The 14,563-nt window shown below is 47.8% G+C and overlaps 1 protein-coding gene across 4 annotated transcripts in view; it reads right to left on the bottom strand.

Moving 5' to 3' along the window:
* The window catches only part of SEC16A (SEC16 homolog A, endoplasmic reticulum export factor), a 35,947-nt gene extending 23,809 nt beyond the window's left edge, over window positions 1–12,138 (bottom strand). For 3 of the 4 annotated variants that reach the window (XM_036393695.2, XM_036393698.2, XM_036393697.2), the window contains exons 1-5: window positions 12,050–12,138; window positions 4,305–8,068; window positions 3,520–3,662; window positions 1,109–1,194; window positions 293–422 (exon numbers count right to left, since the gene is read on the bottom strand). In XM_036393695.2, coding sequence (XP_036249588.1) covers window positions 293–422; window positions 1,109–1,194; window positions 3,520–3,662; window positions 4,305–7,997 — 4,052 coding nt within the window. In that variant the 5' untranslated portion in view covers window positions 7,998–8,068; window positions 12,050–12,138. Of the gene's footprint in view, window positions 1–292; window positions 423–1,108; window positions 1,195–3,519; window positions 3,663–4,304; window positions 8,072–12,049 lie in introns of all 4 variants that reach the window. The other variant, XM_036393696.2, reaches the window with a different exon arrangement.
* Between the last annotated feature and the right edge of the window lie 2,425 nt (window positions 12,139–14,563).

Genomic DNA, 14,563 nt, shown 5'->3' with positions numbered 1-14,563 from the left:
AAGATCAAGACCAACATTATACTCAGAGTGTGTTTTGAAAACCCACAGAATGTTAAGCTGGTTTAAAAACAAATGCTGCTACCTTCAATCCCTCTGTCAGAGTGATGTGACAGCTCATCTGGTTTTCCCTCAACGACCTATGTTAAAGCTACAGAAAGAACTAGCAACACACACACACTAGAAACTACACTGTGAAATATGTGTAACACTGCATTTTAACAGCCTGCTCCAGAGAATCTGCTGCCCCAGCTCTGGAAAGAGCACTGGGAGAACGTGGATAGACTGGACAAACCTGCTGCCATATGGATATGCTTCTCTCTTCTGGTAAGGGTTGTGTTCAGCATCATACCAGTACCTCTGGTCATAACTCCTGGGGTCTCTGTACCTGGGGTCATAAGGGTATCGTTCCCAGCGACTTGGATCTTTGGAAAAGATAAAGAAATGGTTCAGATATTGGTAGGTTTTGTCTGTAATCTTTTTCTGCTCCTTTCTCTTTAATTACAAGTTGGTTTGGTCCTAAAGCACAGAGCAAACCCAAAGCAATGCACTTAATGCAACATAAATATGCCCACTCTTTTTACTTTAAAAAAAGTTTAAAAAATCAATTTCACACCTTTCAGAGAAACATGGCTGTTAGAGTTAGTTACTCCTGAGGGGTCAGTGTTTGCCATCAGATCTTTTCTAACATCTTTAAACCTCAATTCTATTATTTGTTATGACATTCACAGAATCTCTGTGATCAGTCTGCAGAGTGCCAAGCAAAACATCTCAGGATGTGGACAGATGTTGCTTAAAACCCTCCCAGGCACTACACAAGCAATTACCTCCAGACTCCCAACGCCAGCATGTCTCAGTGAGCACTTAGATAATGATGGACAAAACCAAAATCCAGTTGTGAGTCAACTTTACACCCACCTAAAATTGACTTTACAGGTTTGCCTTCAGGTCACACACCAAGGACACACCCCAGTGAAAGGCAGCCTTGAAACACGTGGAACAAAACTGTTCTGTACCCTTACAATGGAGGGTTTGCACAAAGGAAAGGCAAACTGAAGGGTGAAGTGAGGAAAATCTATGGAAAAAAAATCAGAGTTCTTTTGGACCTTACCTCCATAATCATAGGAGTTTGGGTAATAGCCTGAATAGTAATCACTCCATCCACCTTTTCCATAATAATCTTCTGTATACCCTTGCCTGAAAGAAAGCAAAAATGTATAAAAAAAGTCGTTATTCCTCCTTAATCTCTTCTAAATTCAGCGGGAGGTAGGAAAAACTCTATGCCCCAATTGATTAGACAGAGTTGCATAGTTAAAATAATGCATTTCCAAGAAACCAAGGAGTCCCAAAATTAAGACTTTACAACCCAATATACCACTAAATTGTTGTGCGCCATTGAAAGCTGACAGCCCTTAGCATACAATAATTTAGTGGCTTTATAAACTGTTTTGGTGATAAGTTTAATTACTTACAGACAATTATTCACAGAAACTACTGCTATAATTAGCATCCTTTGAACTGTCTCAACAGAGAAGTCGATAATTTAACAATTCATTAAGAAATAATAGCTCCCCTAAATTTAACAGTGTTTTATTATACAGCTCATGATGAAGAAAATACTCATTTACAGAGCTGATTGTCCAAACAAGCACAAAAACCTGGCTAAAACCAAGACAGCAAAGTAAGAGTCAGTGCATACAAAAAGATCATTTCTTCTGATGAAAAAAAGAAAGATGTGGTCATTATTTTAAATATCATGAGCCTTTATTATACAACATTTTCAAATCATCCTAGAATTTCTGAAAAAAGCCAGAGGATGAATGTTAGATGAAAAATGCAGTGTCTACATGTATGTGCACACACATAAATGTATATATATGTATACATCCACGTCTGTTTGTACCAACACAGGTGCATGAACCTCACAAACACACCTGGGCACACACACAGCAGGTGAAGGTATTTAATGCCAGTTGGGAGTGATGGAAACTTCCACCTTTCCCTACAACTGGTCCTACAACCCAGAGTGCAAACTCCAAAGCGGCGCAGCGAGTCCAGGAGTGTGGGAAGCCTGCTAACACAGCACTCACTCTGCACAGGAGCTCTGATCTTATCACATCAGGTTGAGCCACCCAACCAGTCTCCCCAGTCTCCTCCAGAGAGATCTCATTCCTTTCTGCAAGCAGAGTTTACAAAGCTGCTGTGCCATCACTGCGCATTCAGGGCAGTTTCACACACACACAGCTCTGCTGCCCTGCAGCTCCACACCACAGTCCCTGTCTGTCTGCACTGGCACTCACACAGCAGCCCTGACACAGCCACTTCTAACAGGCTTTGATCTGCCCACTGCCACGTACAGAAACTTCAACCCCTTCTAAAAATAGCACCTCAGGAGAGGACACAGCAGGAAGTGCTGCTAGAGGTTATCATCTCATTTCAAGAGCTCACAGCGCACTTAAATTCACTTAAGAAAATGGTAAAAGTTATCACATGGAGCTACAGCCATTGTTTTGTTCTCCTCAAGACCAAAATACATCTATAATCTTCTGGAGATGGTAAATAAAATGTGATATTTGTAATTTGATCACTGCTCCATGAGTGAACTACCAACAACAGACAAACATTACAAAGGGTTTAATCATTTCCAGACAGGTAACTGGAGTTTCTCTGTTAGAAACTGCAAACTCCTCAGCAGGTAACAGTAACATTTTGTCATTAATTTGAAGTTCATACAAATAACTTACACAATTATCATCAGAAAGCAGCAATCTCTTCAAGGTAATTTGCTGCTTCTTGCTTGAGTTAGAGATTTAATCCTGCTTTTATTTGATATTTTCAAGTAGCATCTGAACACATTGTTCCTCCTCTCTCAAATGTCTTTATTTTGTATTAATCAGACAGATCAAGGCTTTTAAGTTTCCCTAATAGTGAAATGAGTGGGTGGGACATGCCCACACAGCACCTCTGCCATCCAGACCACACTCTGGGAGCTCTGTGAGGAAAGCTTATCCACAGCTGAGGGAATTGTACACAAATGGACCTGACACAGCACCAGGATGCTGTCACCTGACTCACCACTCTCTTCTGAGCACCTGAACCACTGTGTATCCATGGTGCTGCAAGGCAAATTTCACCCAATGTGCAAAACTGCCATTCATTAACAGACCAGGGGGCCCCTGCTTAAGTGCAAGGCAGAAAATAAATGAGTATTGATTAATAACCCCATGACCTGCACTGCTCTTTCACAGCAAACATCAGCACTGAGGCTATCACAGTGACTTCCTGCCTGGCAGAAACACCAACAACCTCCAAAGAACTGAATGAAAGGAACAACAAGCAAGAGGAAAGGCTGGGGAATTGTATCCTTCCCAGACATGGCATTTGATACCATCCATCCCTGAGGCAGCACACAAAGAGGTTTTGAATTCCTCCCTGTGGTTTATGCTGCAAAACTTCAACAGGCACCACTACCCTCCCTGCTTTGGGGTACCCAAATCTTGGCTCAGCTGAGCAATCACACACCTGGAGGCAGGTCTGTCAGAGCAGTGGCTGGCCCTGGAGCTGGGCCGCTCGGGCTCGGGGTAGCGGTAACTGCCGGGCTCCATGTAGGCAGCACCGCCCTCGTAGTGCCGGTACCGGGGGTCGTACTGCCCGTAGCTGTCCTCCTGCAAGAGCACAGGCAAGGGAAAAGGCTTCACACCTCCACAATGAACAGTTCAAACCAAACACATCACCATTCACACCACAGCAGTGAGCCATAGCTGTCCTCCTGCAAGAGCACAGGCAAGGGAAAAGGCTTCACACCTCCACAATGAACAGTTCAAACCAAACACATCACCATTCACACCACAGCAGTGACACCTGAAGAAATGGAGGTTAATAAACTACAGCTTAGCTTTGATTACTTTTTGTGGCAGGAGTTATAGTCAAGTTATTAATATCCTAAACTTAAGAAAAAAAAATTATGTCTAGGCTTAAGTCATTTCAACCATTCTACTAAGCCATCAATAATTCAGGCAGCAGATAGGAACCAAGTTTGAGCAACTGGACTGCCAACTTTTTCCAAACAAATTGCTATGAGCTGACATCTGTACCAACTGGAATTGGTATCAGCAACCATTTAAGTTCCCATAATCTTTGCAATGTCAATTTTGTTACTGCTGCCCAGATTTTCCCTACACTTAAACACTTAACGTGAATGCTCTGCTGAATGTTGATCGTGACACGACTGCTTAAATTCATAACTCAAAAATGAAAATGAATAATACATACTAAGGGGGGAAAAAAAAGGAAAAATAGAAACTTACCATGTAATAAAGGTGAGCTGCTGTCCTGGGGTCTGCAGGAGGATAAGGTGGTGGATATGGAGCCTGGTAAGCATCGTAAGGATGTCTGTAGTAGTAGTAAGGGTTCTGGGGTGGACCAAAGGCTTCCTGAGGGGTCTGAGGAGGGGGTGGACGCTGCAGGTCTTGCTGCCCGTTGGGTGGCACTGCCTGAGCAGTGGTGGCAGGAGGGGCAGTGGCAGCTGGAGCACCTGGAGGCTGTTCTGACACCGGCTGCTTGCTGGGACTCGTCTGCTCGTACCTTGGCTGGGCTGAACCTGCCTCCTGGGGCCCCCCAGGCTGGGGACGGTTACCCAGCACCTGGCTGTCCCCCTGCTGCATGGCCTTAGCCCCTGTGGAAATCTGGGAGTCTGCAGGAACTGAGGGCTGCCCAGATGTTGGTGGCTGCATTTGAGCTGCTTGCATTTGTGGCTGTGCAGCTCGGTCTGCTGCAGCCTGGTGCTGCACATCTTTTGTCACCTGTTGGTAGAAATGTTGTTTGTCAGGCACCTCGGGACGCACCTGACCAGCACCAGCTGCCTGTTGGACTGGAGCACCAGAGGGTGACTGATTGTGCACCTGGACAGAATTACTTGTGCTGCTTTTCTCCAACGTCCGTGGCACTGTGAAGTCCAGCACTCCAGCAGCTTCTTTGCTACTTGATTGATTTGCAGAATTATTAGCCTGTGCTATGGAATTAACAGGGGGGACCAGGCCACTTGCACTTCCACTGGGAAGATTTGTCCCAGGAGAAACAGATGAGTTAGACCCTGGCTTGCTAGCAAATTCAGGAACAAGGCCTTCCACATTAACATTCTTTTGCCCTTCTGGAGTCAAATTAAGAGGAGTTTTCATAAGCAAGTTTGCAGGCTGATTAGAAGCAGCATCAGAAGAATTAACAGGACTTTGTAATAAATTATGTTTTAACAGATTAGTATTTGGAAGTGCATTAACTAAGAGAGATCCAACTTGCATCACAGGTAATGGCATGTTTTCCCCACCAGCATGTGAACTTTGGGGACCCATCGCAGGCTTGTCCCCAACTCCAGAGTCCTTCATTGGCTGATTGTTTTCATTGTTGCTTAGCTGATTAGATAGAGAAATAGAAAAATTAATTGGCTGAGCCAAGTTATAGCTTTGATTAGGCTGAGCAATCAGGATAGGCTGATTTTGCAAAGACTCTGTAGGTGGAGAAGACAATAAACTTGCATAACCAGAACTTGCCTGAGACTGAAGTGCTTCCTCCTCTCCCATTTTGGGAGGATTCTCAAGATTTTCAAAAGCTATATTTCCATCCTGGGAGTGCTGCACAGCAATAGTCCCTGGTTTACATGGCTGCTGATGAGACAGGCCTTCTTCTGGTGGCTGAATGACTTCCACAGTCTGTTTGGCAGGTACATACACTGCAGGAGCAGCAGGAGCTAGGAGAACATTTCCCCCAAAATTTGGTAACTCATTGTGAGCCCATAAAGTTGTTGCTGGGCTATCACACTTCTTAACTGCTCCCTGAGCTCTGGTTGAGGAGCGTCTCTCAGATACTGATTGTATATTTTCCACAACAGGTCCAGAGTGCAGCGTGTTTCCAGCCTCCCCAGCGCCTGCAAGAGGCCCTGGGTGTACCTGAGGCATATAAATTGTTTCCAGATTATCTGGTGGCTGTTCAAGATTGCCAGGGGATGCAGCAGGCACTGCTGTGTTCTTCTTGATATTCTTTTGGTTTGAGTGGTTCTCTCTTAATTCAACCACCATCTTTGCTTGGTCGATCTCTGCAGGTTTTATACCAACTCCATGGGACCTCACAGGTTCAAAAGAACTATTTGCACTTGTCTGAAACACTCCTGTAGGCTTAGGAGGACTTGGAGTGGGCGGCTGGGATAGATTGCTGTGGTAGCTCTTGCTGAGGTTCAGTTCTCCTGAATCACCTCCCAGAGGAGAGGAGTCAATCTGTTTGAAGAAGCTGGCAGAGGATTCCTCATCAGGCTTCCCAATTTCCTGCTGGATAAATGTACCTACTTGCTCCGGGGGCCGTGCAGAGCTGGAAGTGCTCCTGTGGCTGATGCTGCTGTAGTTGGAAGAGCCGCTGTCTGGTCGGCCAGGGTGAGGTAAGGAGTCAGGTGCCTCCAGGTTTGGTCCTCCTTCAGCATGGCTCACAGCATTCTTGGGAAGCACCTGACCCGGGAAGGATCCGTACCTGTACGGATCAGGACCAGCAGCAGGGGATGGAGCGTTGATGCTCTGGGGTTCACTTGGCAGCACCTCCTGATTCTGAATGCACTCCAGGTTCTCCACGTTTTCATACTGGGACCCAGCAGCTGGGTCACCTATCTGTGCCTTGTCATCACCAGCAAACAGAGAGTGCTTAGCAGCCTGTGCCTCCTGGTGGCTGACAAGTTTAGGGAAGTACTGGGCATCCATTCCTTTCTGTACCATTTCACCAGCTGTACCCAGCTGTGCCTGAGAGAGAATATTGGCTGCTACCTGCTGAGGATGCACAGGCTGGTGATACAGGGAGGCCGGATTTTGCTGGCAGGCATCAAACTCTGTTTTCTCCATTACATATTTTTTTTCAGATGAAAGTATTTCTTCATTTTCTGCTTCATCCCCTTTGAAGAACATAGAGAGAGTTCCTGAATCTCGATCCGTGGGAATAGATCTATTTGATGTTTCAGACATAGCTGGAGACTGGTTTTTGGGGTTGTTTTCCTGAGCTGTGGGAAGGACAAAACCGGAGTCTTGCAAAAGTGGCTGTGGGTAAAACTGTTCCTGGTAAGGTTGGTTTGACCAAGGGTTGGTCATGTCTGTGTTCTGCCTAAACACATTTCCAGGCTGGATGCTGTTCATGTGATGACTGCTGTTTGCAGGGCCATTTTTGCCATTCTTCTCACAACTAGCGGGTAAAGGCGCTTGCACGATGTTTTGTGGAATTCCTTGGTGCCCAGGACCCTGTGGGACATTTGTGTGTGGAGGAGGGTGAGAAGTGCTGACGGAAGGCTGAGAAATGTTATGAACGTCAGTCTGAGGAGACGGCTCAGGATAGGGCACAAAATTCCGAACTGGAGACTGCAGATTCCCTGGGACAGGCCTCCACTGGGGCCCAGGCTGCTGGGGAGGTGGTGGGAAGAGCGCTGCTGTGCTGGGTGCTGAAGCTGCATCATTTGGATCTCTGCCAACATCCTGTCTAGCTCCAGGTTTGTTCGCTGCAGACACCACTCCAGGATGCACACTGAAAGAATTTTCCACTGCTGCTCCTGGGTTATAATGCAAGGGCGCTGCAGGCCCGCGGAGTCCAACATCAGCATTGGGATGCCCTTCTGCAGCACTATTTATAACAAACCCCGGGGACGGAGAAGGAACTGGAACACTGGGAAAGCTACTGGTGCCTATCCCCGCCTGAGCCACAGGAGCTGGCAGAGAGGTGTGTGGTCCATGCGGGCTGTCCCCGGCGCGGGCGGGCTGCGGGAACGCTGCCGCAGCGCTGCCCTTGGGTGGGTGATCCGAGGGGGAGCCCTGCGGGGTTTGCCTGCCGAAGGCAAACGGGTCTGTCACGGGCTGCACCGGCGCGGCCGCGGCGTTTGCCCGCCTGCCGAGGGGGCTGTTCCTCCAGTACATGTTGCGAGCCACGCCGGCGGGAGGAGGAGGAGCCGCCCCCGCAGGGACAGGCTGCGGTGGCTGCTGCATGGTGGCCTCCTGGCAGGGTCACACGGTGACAAACCACCTGCGGAGGCAGCGCAGAGGCTTCTTCTTCTGGCCTGCTGAGACAACACAGGTACGAGTCAGTTCTCTGTCTCACAATACATGCAGCACTCAAGCAAGTTTTATTCTAGAAACAAAATCACTCGAAGAATTTGAAGTGGAAAATATCTCCCTTTTCTTCAGAATGCATAAGGAACTGACAGACTCCATTGTATTTCTAAATCCAGTCCAGCATTAATGAAGTGTAAGGCTGTGTGGTATCAATGCACATTATTTAACAATTCTATTAAATAGATCCAAGTAAGACTAATGACACACAGTTCAGACCCATACTAGTGTCAAACCCTCCAGTGGCATCCCACTGTTACATTTCCCAGAAATATGCATCACAGACAGGACAGCAACCAGGCTGGAACACAGCCTGCAGCACCATGCCCTGCTCAATTTAATTATGAAGAGTTGAGAAGTCATTATCTAATTCTAATTCTGTTAGAGATGATCTTCAGCCCTGCTGCACTGGCACTCCATGTGACTGGACCTTTTCACAGGTAAGATGAGAAGCATCCCTAGAAGGAATTCATCAGATGTTATCACCCTTAAACTTTTGGTTTAACCAGGAAAACATGGTGTGACACAGTATTGTTATTTATTGTGAGAAAGGCAAGAGCATCTTCATCACAAATATTCTCTCTTCTAGATGAATGCTGCATAGCAAATGTGCACTTAAGGACAGAAAAACAATCATCAATGTTTTTTGATGCTATCAATGAGCATTCTCACTTTAACACCACTGGGACTCTGGCACAGTATCAGGGTTACAGCTGCACCTCAGGGTGGAAAGGACACGCTCGGAAGTAATCCAACCCCAGCTCCAAACAATACCAGGCAGGAATCTGGTACACAGGAAGCTCAGTAAATTCATCAGGGTGTCTTTTTCAATTTTATCACCGGTTAACAATCTGGGGAGGATGGAGGCTGACAAACCAGAGAAATTCATCAGTTTCCAGTGGAGCTCAGTGAAGCCTTAGCAGCACATGATAATCCTGTTTTCTCATAGTACACAACAAATATTGCTTACAATATGCAGAGTGAAGTACCCACAGTAATTGCTCCACACCAGATGCATTTCTGCTTATAAAAGAAAAAAGCTGTGCAATTCTTATTTGGAGTTCTTATAAGATTCAGCATCTTGTCAGTAAGAGTAATAAAATGGGAAGCCAGAAAAGTCAGATGTTTGTAATCAGGACAAAGCTGTAATAGTTACAGAGAAGTTCAAATGCAAAGCACTTGGGGTTTCTTGTTATCAAAAACACTACATGTATTTCATAGAGATTTACAGCTAAAAAATTCCAATAAAAAGCACACTGAAGTACCACCACACTCAGCCTTTACTGGGCAGCAACCTCTCCTAAAGAAAAATGCCTCCAACAGCCTGTGTATAACCCAGGTCCCTCTTTCAGGGTTAACAGAGATCCTCAATTTCTCCCTCATATCCATATATCCATATATCCCACAGCAATATCTAGAGTTAAGACTCCATAAATCTGTGTTTTATTAAGATGGGAAGGACAACAAAACAGATTTCAACAGAGGCATTAGAGCTCCATCACTGTCATGCATTACTTGCGTGTGCCTTCACCGTTCTTTTCAAAGCACAGCTGCTGAATTCCATCAAGGAATGCTTACAAAAATGTTTCAGGACTTTGCAATCTTTTCTCCTGCTCCAATCCTGAGGTGAAGCTTTTCCAGCTGGCCATGCTTACCAGCCTTGCTGCCAGTCACGTTTCCAGGAAATCCTGCCTGAACACCCACCCCAGTTTCCACATGCTGAAGGAACCTCTGGCTGCTCTGGGCATCTCCATTTCTTCTCCATCGTGTTCTTTGTTGTATTATCCAGATTTCAAAAACTCCTCTCTCCCCTCCAAATAAACACATGGGTTTATGGAGCATACTTTGGGTTGGGGAAAAGCTAATTAAACCATCTGCCAAGGCATTTATGTCCTGGAAAGCACAAACTTCACTGACCAAAATATTGGTATCTACTAAATAGCTCTGTTTTTCATAGAAAAGTTGTTTCTAAAATACAGCTGAGCACAAAAGCCAACTCAAATACCCACTTCCAAATGTCTAATGTGGACTTTATTCCTTGCAGTGTCTTATTTTAAAATAAAGTCTTAATACTTTACCATATTTTTGTAACAGCCAGCACTAGTAATTAGCTAATAAGAATATTAAGTGTAAAGTCCTACTTTAAGTCCTATTTTTTACTTGCCATTCCTCTGACAGGATCTTTGATGGTGCATGACAGAGGTTCAATATGAGGGATCAGCTTCCTCAGAAGCAAAGTTAATATTAACAGACTGCACATAGTAAAAGCAAGCAAGATTTGAGGAACTGAGTCCAAACAAAATGAACGTGTCCATGTCAGGTAATTTAAACAGAAGATAACTCAGTGCTACTGACCCTCCCTTGTGCCTTATCCAGGATTAACAGAAATGCTGATTTTAAGGGATTTAGAAATAACTACACAAGTTAAGAGCAATCCACCTCTGCTTTGTATAGTTTGGAAATTCTCATATTTCAGCTGGTTTATTAATTGATAAAGCAGAGCAGCCTGCTAAACATGAGTCACCAGGAGTAACAATTGCAGAAGGTGTTTCCAGGCACACCAAAAAAACATTGCCAAAGAGGAAAAAAAGATTAAAACCCTCCAGACAAGGCCATAAAATTAAGTTCATCTGATGAGCTCTATAGCTTCATCTATTAAGAAATAATTCCTTTGGGGGCAAATTTGATTTAAACCTATCTAAATAAATTACTCTTAAACAGAATAACCATGCCCATAAAGCAGGTGAGAGAGGACTAATATTAACTCTCATCCTCACACATGAAGCAAACAATAAATAACATATTCACATACACAGATTCCTAGTAAAAACAAATTGACCAACAAAACAAAAATAGAAACAAAAAACAACCCACTGCAATCTCAAATACAGGAACAGCTGGAAAAATGAGATTTGCAGCTTTAAAATCAGCAAGTACTTTTTCAGTTTTATCTCATGTAGACAGCTGCACATCTGCACACATGTGGGTGACAGACTGAACACATTCTGCATCATTCACTCTCCTGACAGATTCCTACCAGGCTTTTCCTCAACAGCAACCAGAGCTACAAATGTTTTCCTGTTAAAATGTAGCGACAGGACAGCTTTGAACAGGCACAGGACAAGTTTAATGAGATCTCAGGGAAAGAAATCCTTCCCTGTGAGGGTGGGAATGCCCATAGCAGCTGTGGCTGCCCCTGGATCCCTGGAAGTGTCCCGGGACAGGGCTTGGAGCACGCTGGGCCAGTGGAAGGTGCCCCTGCCATGGCAGGGGGTGGAATTTGATGATTTTTAAGGTCCCTTCCAACGCAAACCAGCCCGTCACGCCATCAAAACAGCTCTTTGGGACTCAAAAGCCCAGAAGCAGCAGAAAGCGTTCCCGTTTATTCCGAAAGGAGCCTGGCTCACAGTTCTCCAGCCCAGCGGTGCCGAGGCTCTCCGGGAGCCGCACTCCTGAGTCAGCACCAGTTGCGCCGACCTGGGGCACCTGAGAGCCTCAAAACCAGCCCTGACCCGGGCCCGGCACTGTCGGAGGGGACACACGATAGCCAGCATCAGTCTGAACCTTCTCCCCGCCGCACCCCAGGGAAAAACCTTCGGAGCCCCGCGGATCGTCCCTGTCCCGCCGCCCCGCTCGAAACCGCCCGGAGCACCTCAAATCCTGCGGGGAAAGCCCCGGGCAGCGCGGCCCGCGACTGCGGCAGCGCCTTCGCCCCTCCTTGCAGCACCACAGCCCGCCCCAGCCGGGCCGGGGGCCGAGCCCGGGGCTGCGGGACCCGCCGGCTCCCGGCGCTGCGACAGTCCCGAGGCCCTCGCTGAGGCACGGCGGGGTGGGCACCGGGGACACTGGGGCCCGCACCTCAAGCCCGGCGCTGCTCGCGCAGCCCACCCGGGACCCGCGGCCCTCCCTCCGGCCGCGCCCCGCGGTACCTGGCAGGCCCTGCCGGCCGCGGCCCCTCAGCAGCGGGCACGGGCGCCGCCGCCCCGCACGGCCCCAACGCCGGCGGCCGCCATCTTGGCACATCCGGCTTGGGCTTCCGCCGCCGCCGCCGACGTGTCACGGCGCGGCGCGTGATGACGTCACGGCGGCGCGCGCAGCCGGCGGTGTTGCTGTTCGGCGGCGGGAGGGGCCGCGGGTTCGAGTCCCGGCTGGGGCGGCTGCGGGATGGAAGGTCACGGTTCGAGCCCCATTCGGGCGCCTCGTCCCGGTGCCTCCCCTGTGCCGTCGCGATCTCGCCCCCAGGCCGGGGAGTGGTGGAGCGCGGCCCCGTGAGGGTTCCGTGCGGGCCCCGGTGCCCCCGGTTGGCCGGTGCGGGTGCAGTGGCGCGGGTGGCCGCCAGGGCGGGACAGAGCTCCGCCGCTCCGGGGCCGCTCCCGGGGGAGCCGCTGCCCATCGCGGAGCTGAGAAATCCGAGTTTATAGACACGGGGAATGAGATTCTGCCTCACAGAGCGAAGCTGTGGCTCGCTGCACAGCGAGGTCCTGTCCTGCACGTCCGTAGGGGCCTAATTAGGAAAGGCATATTAATTGGGGAAGGCTGGGGTGCACGTGTCCAACAGCAGCAGAATCAGGAATGAATCCCAGAATCCTTAAAGCTGAAAAATCCCTCCAAGATTACCAAGTACCACATTCACCACTAAACCCTGTCCCCTATTACCGCATCCGTGTGCCCTTTGGAACACTCCAGGGATGATGGTTCCAGAACTGTTCCAAGGCTTAGCCACCCTTTCTATGGGTGAATGGGAAAATGAAATTTTCCCAAATAGCCAAGCTAAGCCTCCCCTGGCACAGCTGGAGGCCATTTCCTGGCCATTTCCTCTCACCCTGTTCCTTGTGTCCATCCTCCTGTTGGGGAGCTGTGCCCAGGGACAATGAGATGATGGACAGGATGCAACGAGATGATCTTGAAGGTCCCTTCCAACCCACACCAGTCTGTGACTCCATGAAAACGGCTCTTTGGGAATCAAAAGCCCAGAAGCAGCACAAAACATTCCCTCCTGAGCCTCCTTTTCTCCAGGCTGAGCCCCCCAGCTCCCCCAGCCACCCCTGGTGCTCCAGACCCTTCATCAGCTTCGCTCTGTGAATTGCAGCTTTATTTTACACAAACACAAAGCTTTTTTAGGGGGGGTGAACCCCCGTTCCAGCCACCAGAAGAATATCTGTCATTCCCGGTGCTGACACTGTCCACCCTGCACTCAACAAGCCTTGGAGAGGAAAACACAAGGAGCTAAACAAACATCTTAATCAAGGGTCGTTATCAGTGCAGAGCTGTTCCTGCACTCCCATCATTAAAGCAGGGGAATATCCTTAAAGCCCCAGCCAGGCAGGGGAAGCAGCACTTTGATGCTGGTGTGGGAACCAGAGGCAGCGCTGTGATTTTTAAGTGCCTTTCATCTCCCTCTTTTGTAGGAACATTCTTATAAACCAGCTTGTCAAATACAATTTCCCTGCGCAGGCATGAGTTGCAGATAAAGCCCTGGTTCTCCCTTGATACTTCCCCCAACAGGTGTAATCTGAGGAAACATGGTTTTAATTAGCCTGATTGGCTTTTTTGTGTGCTAAATAGCATCAATAGCTCTCACATCTGTGTCTATAGTTAGATATTTATGTTACATATTTAACCCCCTTATACAGGGGTACACAATGCAAACATCAACAGTGGGATCTCACCTTTGCTGTTCTCTTGATATGTATGTGATTATAAAGAATTTCCACATTAAAGCATGCAATCCCTTTTTAACCTGAAGTTTTCTAGCTGGTTTGCTGTACTCAGCAGTAGTTCTGGACTTGACTGACCCATTATAAATGAAAACCTTTGCCAGTGAGGACAGCGTGTGTCCTTCTCTCCTGAGTCACAGAATCACAGAATGGTTTGAGAAGGACCTTAAAAATCATCCAATTCCACCCTCTGCCATGGCAGGGACACCTTCCTCTATTCCAGGGTGCTCCAAGCCCTGTCCAGCCGGGCCTTGGGCACTTCCAGGGATCCAGGGGCAGCCCCAGCTGCTCTGTTCCTCAGCTCACCTGGGGTACAACACAAACGACTCTGGCCTTTTTCTGGTAATTTATTCAGTCTTCAGGTTGCACACAACCAGAAACACAACCTTGCCCCACAGGCTTGCTATGAAAAGGATCATTCTTTGAGTTTAGAAACATTGAAAATGCTAAAGGAGAGTATCCCTTACCAGTATTCTGCACGGTGTTGGCCAACCGGACAACCCGAGTTTTATTTATTTACTCATTCAGTTGCTGTGATTATTCAGGCTACCCCAGCCACATTAACCCCTGTGTGATTTGAGCGAGGCTAAACCCGAGATGAATTTGGCTCCTTTTGCACCTTCTCTAAGGGCTGATTTCAGCTGCAGCAGCAATTCCTCAATCGGGGCTGGAGCAGCTGCGAGCAACTTTGTGAGCAAACACCAATACAGCCTGGAGGGAGAGGCA

Source organism: Molothrus ater, chromosome 20 (genome assembly GCF_012460135.2).
Source record: "Molothrus ater isolate BHLD 08-10-18 breed brown headed cowbird chromosome 20, BPBGC_Mater_1.1, whole genome shotgun sequence".
Taxonomy (NCBI): Eukaryota; Metazoa; Chordata; class Aves; order Passeriformes; family Icteridae; genus Molothrus; species Molothrus ater.
Note: the sequence above shows the minus strand (reverse complement) of the source record. Positions and strands in the feature narration are given on the sequence as shown.